The sequence below is a fragment of the Cetorhinus maximus genome, chromosome 19 (genome assembly GCF_964194155.1).
Source record: "Cetorhinus maximus chromosome 19, sCetMax3.hap1.1, whole genome shotgun sequence".
Classification (NCBI taxonomy): domain Eukaryota; kingdom Metazoa; phylum Chordata; class Chondrichthyes; order Lamniformes; family Cetorhinidae; genus Cetorhinus; species Cetorhinus maximus.
The window spans coordinates 60232186-60247468 of record NC_135897.1 but is presented as its reverse complement, the minus strand read 5'-3'; the positions used below and the strand labels follow the sequence as shown (position 1 = coordinate 60247468).

General features: G+C 45.3%; 1 protein-coding gene across 1 annotated transcript in view; it reads left to right on the top strand.

The window, feature by feature from the left end:
- LOC144694076 (intestinal-type alkaline phosphatase-like) overlaps positions 1-4772 on the top strand; it is a 54952-nt gene extending 50180 nt beyond the window's left edge. The window contains exon 12 of the mRNA XM_078564435.1: positions 4010-4772. Coding sequence (XP_078420561.1) covers positions 4010-4293 — 284 coding nt within the window. The 3' untranslated portion in view covers positions 4294-4772. The remainder of the gene's footprint in view (positions 1-4009) is intronic.
- The last annotated feature ends 10511 nt before the right edge of the window (positions 4773-15283 follow it).

Sequence of the window (15283 nt, the reverse complement as noted above, 5' to 3'; positions counted from 1 at the left end):
CATGAATAAATTTGATTTCCGCCTTTTTGAGGTAGGAAGCCTGTCGGAAGCCGATTCTGCCATCAGGAAAAATTCCCAATGGCGGGACCACATCAGGAAGCCAATCCGGCCTGAGTTTCCATAATTTTACCAGTCCACCCTCCACCGTGACCCTGCTTCCCGGGGCTGGTAAAATTTTCTCCAGAGAGTTGGGGTAAATGGTTGACAAACTATAACTAGTGGAGTGCTGCAGGGATCAGTTCTGGGTCCACAACTATTTACAACCTAAACTAATGACTTGGATGAAGGGACCAAGTGTATTGTAGCCAAATTTGTTCACGATACAAAAATAGGAAAACAAGTAGTGTGGACACAAAGGCCAGAATTTTCCCATCGGTGATTTGGGGGTGGGGCCCGCTCGCCGACGGCAAAGTGACATGGGATGACGTCGGGAGGAACCCCCGACGTCATCCTGGTCCATTTAAATTTTTAGGAAGGTGGGCGGACAGCGAAATCAGCTGTTCGCCCGCCGACCTGTCAATGGCCAACAGAGGCCATTGACAGAGATAAAAACAAAAAGCTAAAAGCTACTGCGGATGCTGGAAATCCAAAACAAAAACAGAATTACCTGGAAAAACTCAGCAGGTCTGGCAGCATCGGTGGAGAAGAAATCAGTTAACGTTTCGGGTCTTCATGACCCTTCGGCAGAACTGAGTATAGTTAGGAGAAAAGTGAAATATAAGCTGGTCTAAGGTGGGGGCGCGGGGGGAGAGAGAAGTTGAGGGTGTGGTGATTGTGGAGATAAGCAAGCAGTGATAGGAGCAGGTAATCAAAAGATGTCACAGACAAAAGGATCAAAGAGGTGTTGAAGGTAGTGATATTGTTAAGCTCATTGAAAGACCTGCCCGTCCAACCTTAAGGCTGGCGGGCAGGCCAGGAGCCCCAACGGACTTCTGAAAAAAGATAAAACCTCATCCACTGGTGGGATGAGGTTTCATCTCAGTTTTTTAAAAGTTTATTAAAGTTTCATTCATATTTATTAACCATCTTGTGTGGCAGTGTCACATGAGGGGGACATGTTAATAATGTTTTTCTTTCTCTATTTTTAAAGTTTTTTAAACATTCAGCGCTCTCCCTGAGACAGCACTTAGTCTCAGAGAGCAGTGCACTCTTTCGTGCACATGTGCGAAAGAGCGCACTTTGACAGATGGGGAATCCCTCCACCCCCCCCGCACAGGAAGCGCATAGCGCTTCCTGTCGGGTAGGCCGCTGGGCGGGCCTTAATTGGCCCGCCCATGTAAAATGGCGGCCGGCCCCGTTTCAGCTGTGGAGTTCGGCTACCTGCCCGCCGCCGAGCCGGTGGGGCCTGCCCACTCATCAAGGTCAAAATTCTGGTCAAAGTCTGCAAATGGATATAGATACCGCAGGTTAAGTGAATGGACAAAAATTTGGCAGATGGTGTGAAATATGGGGAAATGTGAGGCTATCCACTTCAGATGGGAAGAATAGAAAAATGGAACATTATTTAAATGAGAGAGACTGCAGAATGCTGCCTTACAAAGGGATCTGGGTGTCTTTTGCATGAATCACAAAAAGTTAGTATGCAGGTATAGCAAGTAATTAGGAAAGCAAATGGAATTTTGGCCTTTGTTCCAAGGGGGATGCAATATAAAAGTAAGGAAGTCTCACTACAACTGTACAGAGCATTGGTGAGGTTGCACCTGTGTACAGTTTTGGTTTTCTTACTTCAGGAAGAATATACTTTCATTGCAGTTCAGAGAAGGTTCACTAGGCTGATTCCTCGGATGAAGGTGTTGTCTTAGGAGGAAAGCTTGAGCAGGCTGTGCCTCTACCCATTGAATGAGTTCAGGAGAGGTGATCTTATTGAAACATAAAAGATTCTGATGCTGAGAGGATGTTTTCCCTCGTGGGGTTATCTAAAACTTGGGGGCAGAGTTTAAAAATAAGGGGTCTCATATTTAAGACAGAGATGAGGAGGAATTTTTTCCCCCAGAAGGCCATTAATCTGCAGAATTTTCTTCCCCAGAGAACAGTGGAGGCTGGGTCATTGAATATATTCACGGCTAAATTAGACAGATTTTGATCTCCAAGTGAGTCAAGGGTTTTGGGGATGGGCAGGAAAGTGGAGTTAAGGCTACGATCAGATCAGACATGATCTTATTGAATAGCAAAGCAGGCTTGAGGAGACTAGGGTGGCAGGGGTGCTTGGGCGAGGGTGAGAACTAACTTAGTTTGTGAATCAAGTCGGACAAAATGGGCCATAACTTCCAAGCTCCCCAATGTTGATTTGCCAGGGGTGAGGGGGTACCCCAAAGATGCACTGGGGAATCCCCTTCGGAAGTTCACAGGTAAGGGTTTACACTGTAATTGCCCAGAAGTGCAACCTTCCCTTGGGCAATTACCCAGCACTGGGAACCATCTGAAAATGTGATTTAAATTGCAAATTTCAATGGTTCTAACTGGGTTACACCAATAGTTACCCAGAAAAAGGTAGAAGAATTAAAACCTCTTCTAACTTCTGTGTAACTATTATACAGACCCAGACCGAACCCACCACGGGATTTGCCCCACCCCCAACCCCCCAGGGGACACCCCGAACCCCTGACTACCCCACCCTGCCACGGGACTCCTCCAATCCCCTGACCACCCCCCCCCCAGGGGTCTTCCCCCCACCCCTGACTATCCCACCCATAGGATTCCTCCAACCCCCCTGACAACCCAGGAGTCTCCCACAAGTCCCCCTCCCACTACGGGATTGTCTTCCACTACCCTCCACCCCCACAGGATTTCCCCCACCCACCTCCTCCCCAACCACCCCCCTCCCCCCCGCAGGCCCGACATTCCCCCTAATTAGGATTTTAAAAATTTGATGGAAGTAATTGGGTACGGAGTAGCATTCCGACGCTGATTGCCATTCCAAGGAAGTTCAAGTCCAATGTTCTCTGATGGCTGGGAGATCCCTCTAAAGACTATGGTGGAGGGATTACTGTTGCCCTGACAGGGACAAGACCTTACCTTGTTACATCTGTGAACATCTAGTAAGTTGCAAACTGACTTGAATGGTGACACAAATAATATTTTGTAGCCAGTCCAACCATGCTAAGGTAACTGTAAAAGAGGAGATTACCAGGGAATATTGCCAGCAGTGGATGGAGTTGAGCTGGGTCTTAGTGACATTGGAGCAGGATTCAGTCATTTTCATCAGGTCACTGCAATGATAGCAGCATTTGGATTTAATTACTGTCTGATCATAGTTATCAGCTTTCTTGGTCCTGAGCTTGAATGTTGCCTAGAATAGTAGAAAGAAATTCTCCTTGCTCCAACAGCCGTGCGAGTCACACGTAAAATGTCCTGTGTAGTTGCATGCCTTCCATTACGTTATGATTCTATGGTATGAAACTCAAATGGCGGAGCAGATTCGATGGGTTGAATGGCTTACTCTTGCTTCTATTTCTTAAGATCTTTTGATCTTATAATTCAGCATTAATCTGTTACTTTCGCACAATGCAGCTAAAAGACTGGCTCATGGAGCAAATAGTAATGGAATTTCTTCTAAGAAGCTTGAAGCATGTATTTCATGTGGTGACTGAATATTTTCATCATATAACTTCTAAATATAACTTGGCAAAATGGTGTAGGTACATCAAGTTTCATTTTATAATGCCTTTAACATAATAAAATGTCCCTAAGGGCTTTATATAAGTGCAGATAACTGAATACCAAGCAGTATGATTGAAAGATTAGAACTGGTGACCAAAAGTTTTGCAATGGTTTTAGAAACAGAGGAGACATCAAGGTAGAGGGATTTATGGAGAGCATTCTGGAGAGCAGAGCTGAAATGGCTGAAGGTAATGCAGCTGAAAGTGGGGTGGTGCAAAGTAGGGGTGTAAGGGAGGCCAAGGTTGAAGAGCAGAGGGCACTTGCAAACACCTGTGGTTGAAGAAGGTTACACTGATTGGGAGGCGTTTAGACCAAGGAGGCATTTAATGAGATTTTCTGTTATTTGCAGAGAGTAAGGATTATAGACAACAAGCTGCTGTTCCACTGGCATCTGAAACTCATGGAGCGGAAGATGTGGCAATTTTTTCTAAAGGTCCCATGGCTTATCTGTTCCACAAGATACATGAAGAGAGTTACATTGCCCATGTGATTGCATATGCTGCTTGTCTTGAACCATATGCACAGTGCCCACCAAATCCCAAGACCAGCAGTGGATCTTCAATCCAGCCTATGAACTTTCTCAGTATTTTACTAGTGACACTTTTATTTGCTCAAGTATTAAATAATCTTTAACTTCCTTTATTATTTTTAATTCTAGATTATTTTTAATTCTACAAGCGTAACTGAATAGTATAGGAATCAATGCTTGATCATAGTAACTCCTATTTTGCTTTCTCTTTTTGCCCATTAGCTAAGGAAACAAATAATTTCTTTAATATTTGATATCTTTGAAATCTTGTATTTTTTTAATCATCCATGGGATTTGGGTATTGCCGGCAAGGCCAGTATTTATTACCCATCCCTAATTGCTCTTGAGAAGATGGTGGTGAACTATCTCCATGAATGGCTACAGTCTGTGCAGTACTGTTAGGTTAGGAGTCCCAGGATTCTGACTCCGCGTCAATGAAGGAACAACAATGTATTTCCAAGTCGAGAAGATGTGTGACTTGGAGGGTCTGTAGGTGCTGGTGTTCCCATGTGCCTACTGTCCTTGAACTCTAGGGGGTAGAAGTCATTGGTCGCAAGGTGCATTAAAATAATAATTAGTTCATAATAATAAAAAAAAAATTGGAAAATTGTAATTGTGGAATAATGTGGATAATTCAGTATGTTCTGCAAATAAAATAATGGAAATATTAATTATGTTCTCCTTGCCTTTTTCTTTAAAAGATATTTATTATTTTATGATTCTCCTAGAATTTAATTCCAGTTTTCTGCTGGCTATTGTTGAATCTGAACTAGGAACTTGAGTGAGGCTGTCAATCCAATTCATAAACATTAGTTAGGTGAGGACACTGACCACTGAATTCTTTCACTAACACTTATAGAACATCATCCAAAACACTGTTTAATAAAATCAATAAAGCTGCTCAGGTTAGATTTTCTCCTGAATCCATGTTGTCTAATTTTTACTTGGTTATTGTCATATACATAGGCCGGGAATTTTTCAGTCTGAGAGGGGTCATGTCCACTGGTTGGAGGACCGGCAGGGAACCCCTATCAGTTCTGTGGGGAAGACCTGATTCAGGCACTTAGTTGGCCACCATTGTGCCTTCCCCACGATTAAGGGTCCAACACCGGAGGTCCCATCAGTGAGAACTGCCAGTCAATCAGAGGTTGGCAGCTCGTCATTGTTGTCAGCGGGAGTGGTGACTAGTAATGGCAATGCATCCAGCTGAGGCCCAGGATTGCAGAGGGACCCCAGGTCACAGGTGAATGAAGGCATGAATGTGGTTACAAGAGAGTGGTGTCGAAGGCAAGGACAGGGGGTTGGCGTGGTCAGTGATCAACCCTCCTGCCCAACTGGGTTGCTCAATCAGATACAAGGGTGCCTGATGATAAGGGATCCCCTCCCAAATCCGTGGGAGGCCACTGGCAAACCCAACAGGTTTTGCTGGATGGCATTCCGAGGATGAGGGAGATCCATTGAGCCTCCATTTAAACCCTAAGCCACCAGTAAATTTCAGGGAGCTCAGGGATAATGGCTCATTAATCAGTCTAACTGACATCCCTCCACAAGTGGACAGGTATCCCACATCAGCCCCCTCTGCCCTCCAACTTGATCGAGAGGTTTTCCACCACTGGGAGAATGACTGGGGGGATTCTCCCATGGGTAAGTGGGCCTGGCTGCCATGGTTTCTGCTGCGATGGGCTGCATAAAATCAAGCCCATAGTCTTAAAATTTGCTTCTCATAATCTGTTCTATTTGTTTTAGAGAATATTGAAGAAATGCTTAAAGATTTGTAATTGCTTCTGTCTGCTTTGCTGCCCTTTTTGTAAGTTGCCACATTTGCCTATTTCCATTCTGTCAGCTCCTCCCAGGTATTCAGAGTCCCTCTTTTCTTGGTTCTTAGTGTTGACCTTCTCCTGGTATCTGATTCCTGTACATAGGACTCTTTGTGTTGAATTTTCCTCCATTATCTCATGTGGACTAGTGGAGGCCACAAAAACTGTTGCTCGCTTCTTGAGCACCTTCTTTCCTTTTAACTATACAGTGTTAGGTGATTGTGGTGGTTCTACTGCAGCAATGCTAGCTCCTTTTCTTCAAAAATGGTGGACTCTTGTATTTTACTTGTTTTTGGGGTGTATTTATTGCCCACCAAAGATTCCATGAGGCAATAAGAGTCAACCACACAGGTCCAGATTTTTGTCAAGGAGACAGGTATCAGATGTTGGGAACATTTCAGAGTATTGAAAGCCCAAATCTGGTAAGAAGACTCCCGGCAGCTCTATTTTAGTTTTGGGGAGGTGGGTGGGATGGAGTTGGGTCTCCGTCACGTGGGGCAGCAACAGAGGTGGGCGGATAGTGAGGCTGGCAGGCTAGAAGGCCTACCTCTGTTTACTGGAACATTGAACCATTTCTTCAATCATGGCTGCCAGGCCTCACACCCCCACCCCGGTGCTCCCTCATATCTTGCATGCCACCTCCATGCCACCCATATCTCCTATCCTCCTTCCATTACCCTCTTGCCCCTTCCATGTCCAGCCCCCTGACATTTTCCATACCCACTCTCCCGGTATCCACTATGTACAGAATCAATGAGCTATTGGCAAGTCTTTAAAATGATTTTGAAACTGACAATATAAGCAGAGTCTTTAAAAAATACTTTGGAAAAAAAAACTGCTCATCTACCAACCTCTTAGGTGCCAATCGACCATAGCCATTCAGAGTGTCAATTTGGAAAAGCTTTTCTATCTAATTCAAGCCTCCTAATCTGCATAAATAAACATACAGGCATTGAAAACCCATATTAAAGAAAGAGTAGGCTACTACCAGGTAATAGAGATAACAATCAAACAAAGCTGGCACTCCCTTTCAGGCTGTGTAAACATTGCCTGCTGAGCTAAGTGGATTAGTAATTCTTGAAGCTCAGCTAGGCATTTGTAATGAGACCATTTGGAGAAACAGGTATCTGCTTCTTTGGATAGAGCCAACAAGATTGGGAGTGCTGCGTGTGGGCTGGTTTATGCTGATGAAAATTGCTGGAAATAGGAATGGGACTGGGAATTCTGGAATGGGGTCCTGCTTGCTGTTTATAAAGGCCTCCCAACTTGGCACAAATCAGCAAAAATCCAAGCCACAATGTGAGTCTGGTGTTACGTGTTGACTGGGTAGGCCTAATAGGTTTCCTTCCCTGTATTAGTTAGCCTGCCAGCCTCACCATCTGCCCACCTCCATTGCTGCACTAGTTTGTGACAATTTGACAGATTTATGGTAATTTCTGGTGCCATAAATTACCAGATTTATTGGATTCCATTAGATGACTTGGCAGGACAGGATTCAAATTCTCAATTTCTGGATTACTGGTCCAGTATAACAACAACTTAGGGGAGTCCACAGTATGGTTGGAGGAGGAGACAGAAATCTGTTTAACTGTGTTCAACCTGCCTATATTCTCTTCCACTCAACAGTTTGTCTTGTCAGGGATTGACTTTCATTACCAGGTAATAATAAAGAAATGACAGAAATATTAAATAATTATTTGCTTTAGTATTGTTTTGAATATGAAGTTTATAAGATTTAATGTTTTGAGATTGTCTCTTTAAGGTAGAATGGAGTAGTGAAGGGCATCATGTGACATATTCTGAATTCTGCTGGACAACAAGCCAGAGTGGCATGCTTGTTATTGGAATGGTTGACTTGCTGGGAAGAAGGTACAATATGTTCACACCTGTAGACAATGGTAAGAGCAGTTGTGCTGACAGTGGGTGGACTGTTAGTCTCCAAGTCTCACAGGGAGATGTTAGGAATGTCAAGTTTTACAAATGGCTATACTTCAAACTATGTGTTTAATTCCAAGATAAAATGGAGTTGAGGGTCTTATAGCATAGCTAATTAACATTTCTACCTGGATACAAGACCCATGTGAATAACATTGCTATGCAGATGGCTTTGAGAGGGGAAAAGTCAATAGAAAGCCATTGTTGATTGCAAGTTTCCTAAGATATCACTGAACTTCACGGACACTAGTCAGTCTGCAGCCATCTGAGAGATAGAGGCAGCCAGTCCTACACCTGAAGCAGAGAAAATTCTGACTCTGTTGTTCACATGCAGTATGTGGATGGGAGATTGCGCTCAGATTGAAGAAACAGAGGGCAGAATCATCCAGTCTTGTTGGCAGTGGGCGTAATGGTGGACTTGAGCAGTAAATATGGCAAGAAGGCCAAAAATTGGTTTTATGCCATTGTGAATCCAGATTGTAATTGTCTGCTCCACTCATCAATGGCAGGCCACATTTCCAGCCGCTGCATGTCGGGAACCTAATTCCAATATTTAGCATCTTATTATAAGCCCTTCTTGCCGGAATCATCCCCAATGTAAAATTTACTGCCCACGTTTACAGAATGGCGTGCTTCACAACTGCCTTTAAAAGGTGTATAACTGGCAATCTGAACTTGGAGGTGAGTACACACAACCTTGTACAGCACTCGTGAGCAACACCTCTAGGACATCAAGAGGTGCCACACATTTGGGGGGCCACAGACTAGTCGCTTTTTCCCGGCTGGCTTTCAATGTGGTGCCGGGACATGGGCTCCAGTGTGGGTGAGGCTGGTGGAGGTGGGGGGGTGGGTGAGGGGGGCGGCAAAGCAGCACAGGCTGATGGAAGTGCACTGCACAAGCCAGAGGGGTGTGGGGGGAAGCGGCCACGCACTTGGAAAAGCTTGTCAAAAGTGAGCATTTTTCCGTAGCTGAGAATGTTCAGCAGCAGCTCCATTCACATGCTTGGAGTTGGGCCTCTGAAGCTTTTCTGCCCACTCAAGCAATGCAAAAGCATGAAAGTGCCACCAAATGTTCCAGAACTTTTCACCCTCGGGTGCAGACTGCAAGTTAATATGTGTTTTAGGGAGCAGCAGAACAATTGGCTGACTGGGCAAGTTGTAGAATCCCCTTGTGAGTGATGGTCATGGAGCAGTCACTGGTGGAGGTGCTCACAGCCCCTTGCAATGTCTTTATTAAAGTTTGGACCAGTACCCCTCATGGTTCAAGCTAACAGCGCAGCCCTGCAGAGCGGGTTAGGAAAATGCCTATGTCTGAGCTGAGAGCACAGCACACTGTACAGTAGCCGAAGCTGCCGCCAATTGGTAAAGTGGAGTGAGGCAGAGGAGGATGGGGTTTCGGACAGCCCTGAAGCGCCCTACACACTGGCCATCCAAGTGGTGGCCAGCACTCTCCTTCATGCATAAAGGGGTCTTCACACTTAACGAAGAGAGGTTCTTAGGACAAATATGCTAACCATCGTCTCTCTCTTTGATCCTGCAGGAGGAGAACATCAGGATCATGGAGCCTGGTGATTTAGCGATATGCCTCATGGTTTACAGGGAGCAAAGGAGAAGAAGAAAAGAGCGGCAGAAGCACCTGGCTTGGCAAAGGGAGGAGCACCTCCCTCAGGATGAAGGGGCAGCAGGGCAACAGCTGAAGATCCACAGAGAGCCATCGCTCACAGACATTTTGCTAGACCCAGGGTCTATAAATGGCGCTTGTTATTCCTGCAGATGACTGAGAAGCTGTGTCGCCAAAGACTGTACATGTCTAGGGAACTGGCTGGTCACATATGCCACATGCTGTAGGATTTGATTGCTGGGGGACATGGAGGGCATCCACTGCCAGTGGCCATGAAAGTGACTGTGGGATCAATTTCTACACCAGGGCTCCACAGGTGCCCTGTGCAGGATCTCACAGGCCTCCACGTACAAGTGTATCCAGGAGGTCATGGACACCATCTTCGTGAGTATCCAGGAGGTCATGAAAGCCATCTTCAAAAAGGCACAGAACTTTGTGCATTTTGATTGGGATCAGGAAAACCAGGAAGCAAGAGCGCCAGGATTTGTGCAGATCGCTGGTTTTCCACAGGTGCAGGATGCCATCAACTGCACTCATGTGGCGCTCAGATATCCGTGGCAACAAGCAGTCAATTACGTCAGCCTCAAGGGCTTCCATTTGCTGAATGTTCAGCTGGTGCATGACCACCACAAATGCATCCTACAGGTCTGTGCACAATTCCCAGGGACCGTCCGCGACTCCTACATCCTTGGCAGGTCTCAGATTCCTGACATCTTCCAGAGTCCACAGAGACTTCAGGATTGTCTCCTCGGGGACAAGGGCTACCCACAGAGAATGTAGCTGATGACACCTGTGCGGCAGCCTCAGGCTGCAGCAGAGCGATGATACAACAAGGCTCATGGCGCGACCCAGGCTTCAGTGGAGCAAATGATAGGCATTTTGAAAATGAGGCTCTGGTGCCTCAACAGGCCTGGTGGAACACTGCAATACAGTCCACTGAAGGTGTCACACATCATTGTAGCTTGCTGCATACTACCCAAACTGGCACTGCACCGGGGGAGGATCTGGCTGAAGAGGCGATAGAAGATCTGCACGCCTCCTCCGATGAGCGGGATGTGTCGGCATCACCTCAGACTGAAGGCGGACATTCTCCTCCATTGTCCCTTGCAATCTGAGCATAGCACTGGACATCCCTTCCTGATCTTCCTGTGATTGCCTTTGCTCCACCAACTGATTGAGGACCCAGTCCAGAGGCTCATCAACTGACTCAGACTCAGCAGATTCCTTGCCTCCAGCAGTCCTCTGAGTGCCGGCGACCAAGGATGTCCCTGCCTCCACCTGCTGTAGAACATATTGTGTGGTGTGCTCACCAGATTGTGATCCTGAGGCTGCTCTACAACTAGGTATCACCACTGCGCTGGTGGAGGGTGTGGGTGAGCGTTGTGACAGTTCTTCAATGTTGCTGCTCTCAGGATCCTCATGAAAGGTGCTCTCAGCACTGAGGCGGGTGTCATGGTCGCCTGAGGGCAACATGTCAGATGTGCCTAGGAGAGCAAGTGGAGATTATTAGTCTCCACTAGTGCTTGGCAGCCACATTGAACACAGAACAATGAATTCAGAGTAGCGTTGAGAGAGGGATGATGTGGTGCAGGATCCTCGCATGGGTGTACACCGCCACCCTCACCATCACTGCAGGAATGGTTGACATCCTCTCCAGCCAGCTCCAGCTCTCGAATCAAGTGAAGACCTTGATGTCTGGCATTCCACCCCTGGTCTGGGACCTCTCCCAGCAATTGGGCGTGATCTTGTCCTGCATAAAGACAGATGGAGAGAGTGAGAGCAAACTATCTGGGAAAGCAAAAGCAAGCAAGTCATCTGGAGCTGAGAATAACTTGGGACTGGTTCCTGGAGAATAATGTGTCTACTTAAGGGACAGCATAAAGTATAACTGTGGTGTAGGATTTTAGTTTGTGTTAGAAGTTAAATGGGGAATTTCTTTTCTATGGTTCAGAGTATAAGTTGCATCCTGAATAATGTTTAGACGTGATGCTTTTAGTTGGTTTGTTACAGTAAAAGTCTTAAAACTTGAAATATTGTTGTGTGAGATCCTTTCAGTCACTGGAAATTCAAATATCTTTTTAAAAGTTATCGGTCTCTATGGGGATTGTAACTGTATTTTCCAGGGAGATAGAACAGTTAGGCATGACATGGATGAACAATAAGTACATTTAAAATTATTAAAAGGAAATGTACTGAATAAACTAAACAAAGTCAGAGAGGATAAAGCTCCTGGTCAGGGTAGACTGTATCCATGTATTTTAACAGTATCTGGGGAAGAGACAGCAGAGGCACTGCTACACATATTTAATAATTCATTAGAAAAAGACGTAGTGCCATGGGACTGGTAGCTAATATAATTTCTATATTAAAGAAGGGGACAGAACATGTCCAGGGAATTATAGACCAATCAGCCTAGATTGGGTAGAGGGGCATAGGGATCTCAGGTTACAAATACACCAGTCACTAAAAGTTGCACCACAGGTAAGCCACGCCATTAAAAAAAGAAAACCAAAGCACTAGGCTTTATTTCTAGAGGGATTAGAATAGGGAGGTTATGCTAAATCTGCATTCAATCTTGGTAAGATCACACTTAGATTACTGTGTGCAATTCTGGTCGCCATATTATAAATCGATATAGAGGCAGTGGAGAGGGTGCAGGGAAGATTTACGAGGATGATACCAGAAATGCATGGATATACATATGAGGAAAAGATTGACAGTTTCTCCTGATAAAGGAGGCAGAGTGGTGATCTAATAGAGGTCTTTAAAATTATGAAAGGTTTTGATAAAGTGGACACAGAGAGAATGCTTCCACTTAGAGACATAGAGCTATACAGCATAGAAACAGGCCCTTTGGCCCATTGTGTCCATGCCGGCCATCAAGAACCTATCTATTCTAATCCCATTTTCCAGCACTTGTCCCGTAGCCCTATATTCTATGGCGTTTCAAGTGCTCATCTAAATACTTCTTGAATGTTGTGAGCGTTCCTGCCTCTATCACCCCCACAGGCAGTGTGTTCCAGTATCCAACCACCCCTTTGGTGAAAAGATTTTTCCTCAAATTCCCTCTAAAATTCCTGCCCCTTACCTTAAATCTATGCCCCCTAGTTATTGACACCTCTGCTAAAGGGAAAAGTTTCTTCCTAACTACCCTATCTACGCCCCTCATAATTTTGTATACCTCTTTCAGGTCCCCCCTCAGCCTTCTCTGCTCTAGGGAAAACAACCCTAGCCTATCCAGTCTCTCTTCATAGCTGGAACCCTCCAGCCCAGGCAACATCCTGGTGACTCTCCTCTGCACCCTCTCTAGTGCAATCAAATTCTTCCTATAGTGTGGCGACCAGACACAATACTTCAACTGTGGCCTAACTAGCATTTTATACTGCTCCAACATAACTTCCCTGCTCTTATATTCAATGCCTTGGCGAATAAAGGCAAGCCTTCTTGACCACCTTATCATGGTGCTGCTGCCTTCTGGGATCTATGGACATGAACACCAAGGTCCCTCTGATCCTCTGTACTTCCTAAGGCCCTACCAATCATTGCGTATTCCCTTGTTAGTCTTCCCAAAATGCATTACCTCACACTTGTCAGGATTAAATTCCGTTTGCCACTGCTCTGCCCATCTATAATGTCCTGTAATCTAAGGCTTTCCTTCTCATTATTTACGACACCACCAATTTTCATGTCATCTGCGAACTTACTGATCATGCCTCCTATACTCACGCCCAAATCATTAATGTACACGACAAACAGCAAGGGTCCCAGCACCAATCCCTGCAGTACACCACTCGTCACAGGCTTCCAATTGCAAAAACAACCTTCGACCGTCACCTTCTGCCTCATGCCACTAAGTTGGTTCCAATTTGCCAAATTGCCCTGGATCCCCTGAGCTCTTACCTTCTTGCCCATTCTCCCATGCGGGACCTTGTCAAAAGCCTTACTGAAGTCCGTGTAGACCACATCAACTGCACTACCCTCATCTACACAACTAGTCACCTCCTCCAAAAATTCAATCAAATTTGTTACACATGATCTCCCCCTGACAAAGCCATGCTGACTATCCCTGATTAATCCTTGCCTCTCCAAATGGAGATTAATCCTGTCCCTCAGAATTTTTTCCAATAGTTTCCCTATCACTGATGTTAGACTCACTGGCCTGTAATTACCTAGTTTATCACTACTACCCTCCTTGAATAATGGTACCATATTCACTGTCCTCCAGTCCTCTGGCACCTCTCCTGTGGCCAGAGTGGATTTGAAAATTAGTATCAGAGCACCTGCAATCTCCTCCCTTGCCTCACATAGCAGTCTGGGGTACATCTCATCTGGGCCTAGGGATGTATCCACTTTTAAGCCCACTAAAACCATTAATACCTCCTTCCTTTCAATGCTAATTTGTTCAAGTATATCACAGATCCCTCCCTGATTTCTACACCTACATCATCCTTCTTCATAGTGAACACAGATGAAAAGTAATCATTTAAAACCTCACCTATGTCCTCTGGTTCCACGCACAGATTGCCACTTTGGTCCCTAATGGGCCCTACTCTTTCCCTGGTTATCCTCTTGCCCTTAATATATTTATAAAATGCCTTGGGATTTTCCCTTATCTTGCCCACCAGTGTTTTGTCATGCCCCCTCTTCGCTCTCCTGGTTACTTTTTTAAGTAGCCCCCTATACTTCATATACACCTCTAGGGCTTCTGCTGTTTTCAGCCCTCTGTATCTGCCATAAGCCTCCTTTTTTCCCTTATCTAATCTTCTATATCCCTTGACATCAAAGGTTCCCTGGACTTGTTGGTTCTACCCTTCATCTTAATGGGAACATGTTGGCCCTGGACTCTCACTATTTCCTTTTTGAATGACTCCCACTGCTCTGATGTAGACTTTCCTACAAGTAGCTGCCCCCAGTCCACTTTGGCCAGATCCTGTCTTATCATATTGAAATTGGCCTTCCCCCATTCAGGGCCTTTATTTCCGGTCCATCTTTGACCTTTTTCATAACTACCTTAAATCTTACAGAGTAATGGACACTATCCCCAAAATGCTCCCCCACTGACACTTCTATCACTTGCCCGGCTTCATTCCCTAAGATTTGGTCCAGTACCGCCCCTTCTCTTGTAGGACTTTCTACATGCTGGCTCAGAAGCTCTCCTGGATGCACTTTAAGAATTCTGCCCCCTCTAAACCTTTCACACTAAGACTATCCCAGTTAATATTGGGGAAGTTGAAATCCCCTACTATTATTACCCTATTATATACTCTATTATTTTTACACTTCTCTGAGATTTGCCTACATATCTGCTCTTCTATTTCCTCATGACTGGAGGCCTGGGAGTACACTCCCAGCAAAGTGATTGCCCCCTTTTTGTTTTTAATTTCTACCCATATGGCCTCATTTGAGGAAACTTCTAAGATACCATCCCTCCTTACTGCAGTAATTGACTCCTTGATCAATAGTGCAATGCCACCTCCTCTTTTACAACCCCTGTCACGCCTGAAGATTCTATACCCTGGAATATTGAGCTGCCAATCCTGCCCTTCCCTCAACCATGTCTCTGTGATAGCAACAATGTCATATTCCCATGTGTTAATCAAGGCCCTCAATTCATCTGCCATACATGTAAGGTTCCTTGCATTAAAATAGATGCAATCCAGCCTTTCATTATTCAATTGTGCCTTAACAGGTCTATATTTGCTCTGCCTTCCAGGCTGACTT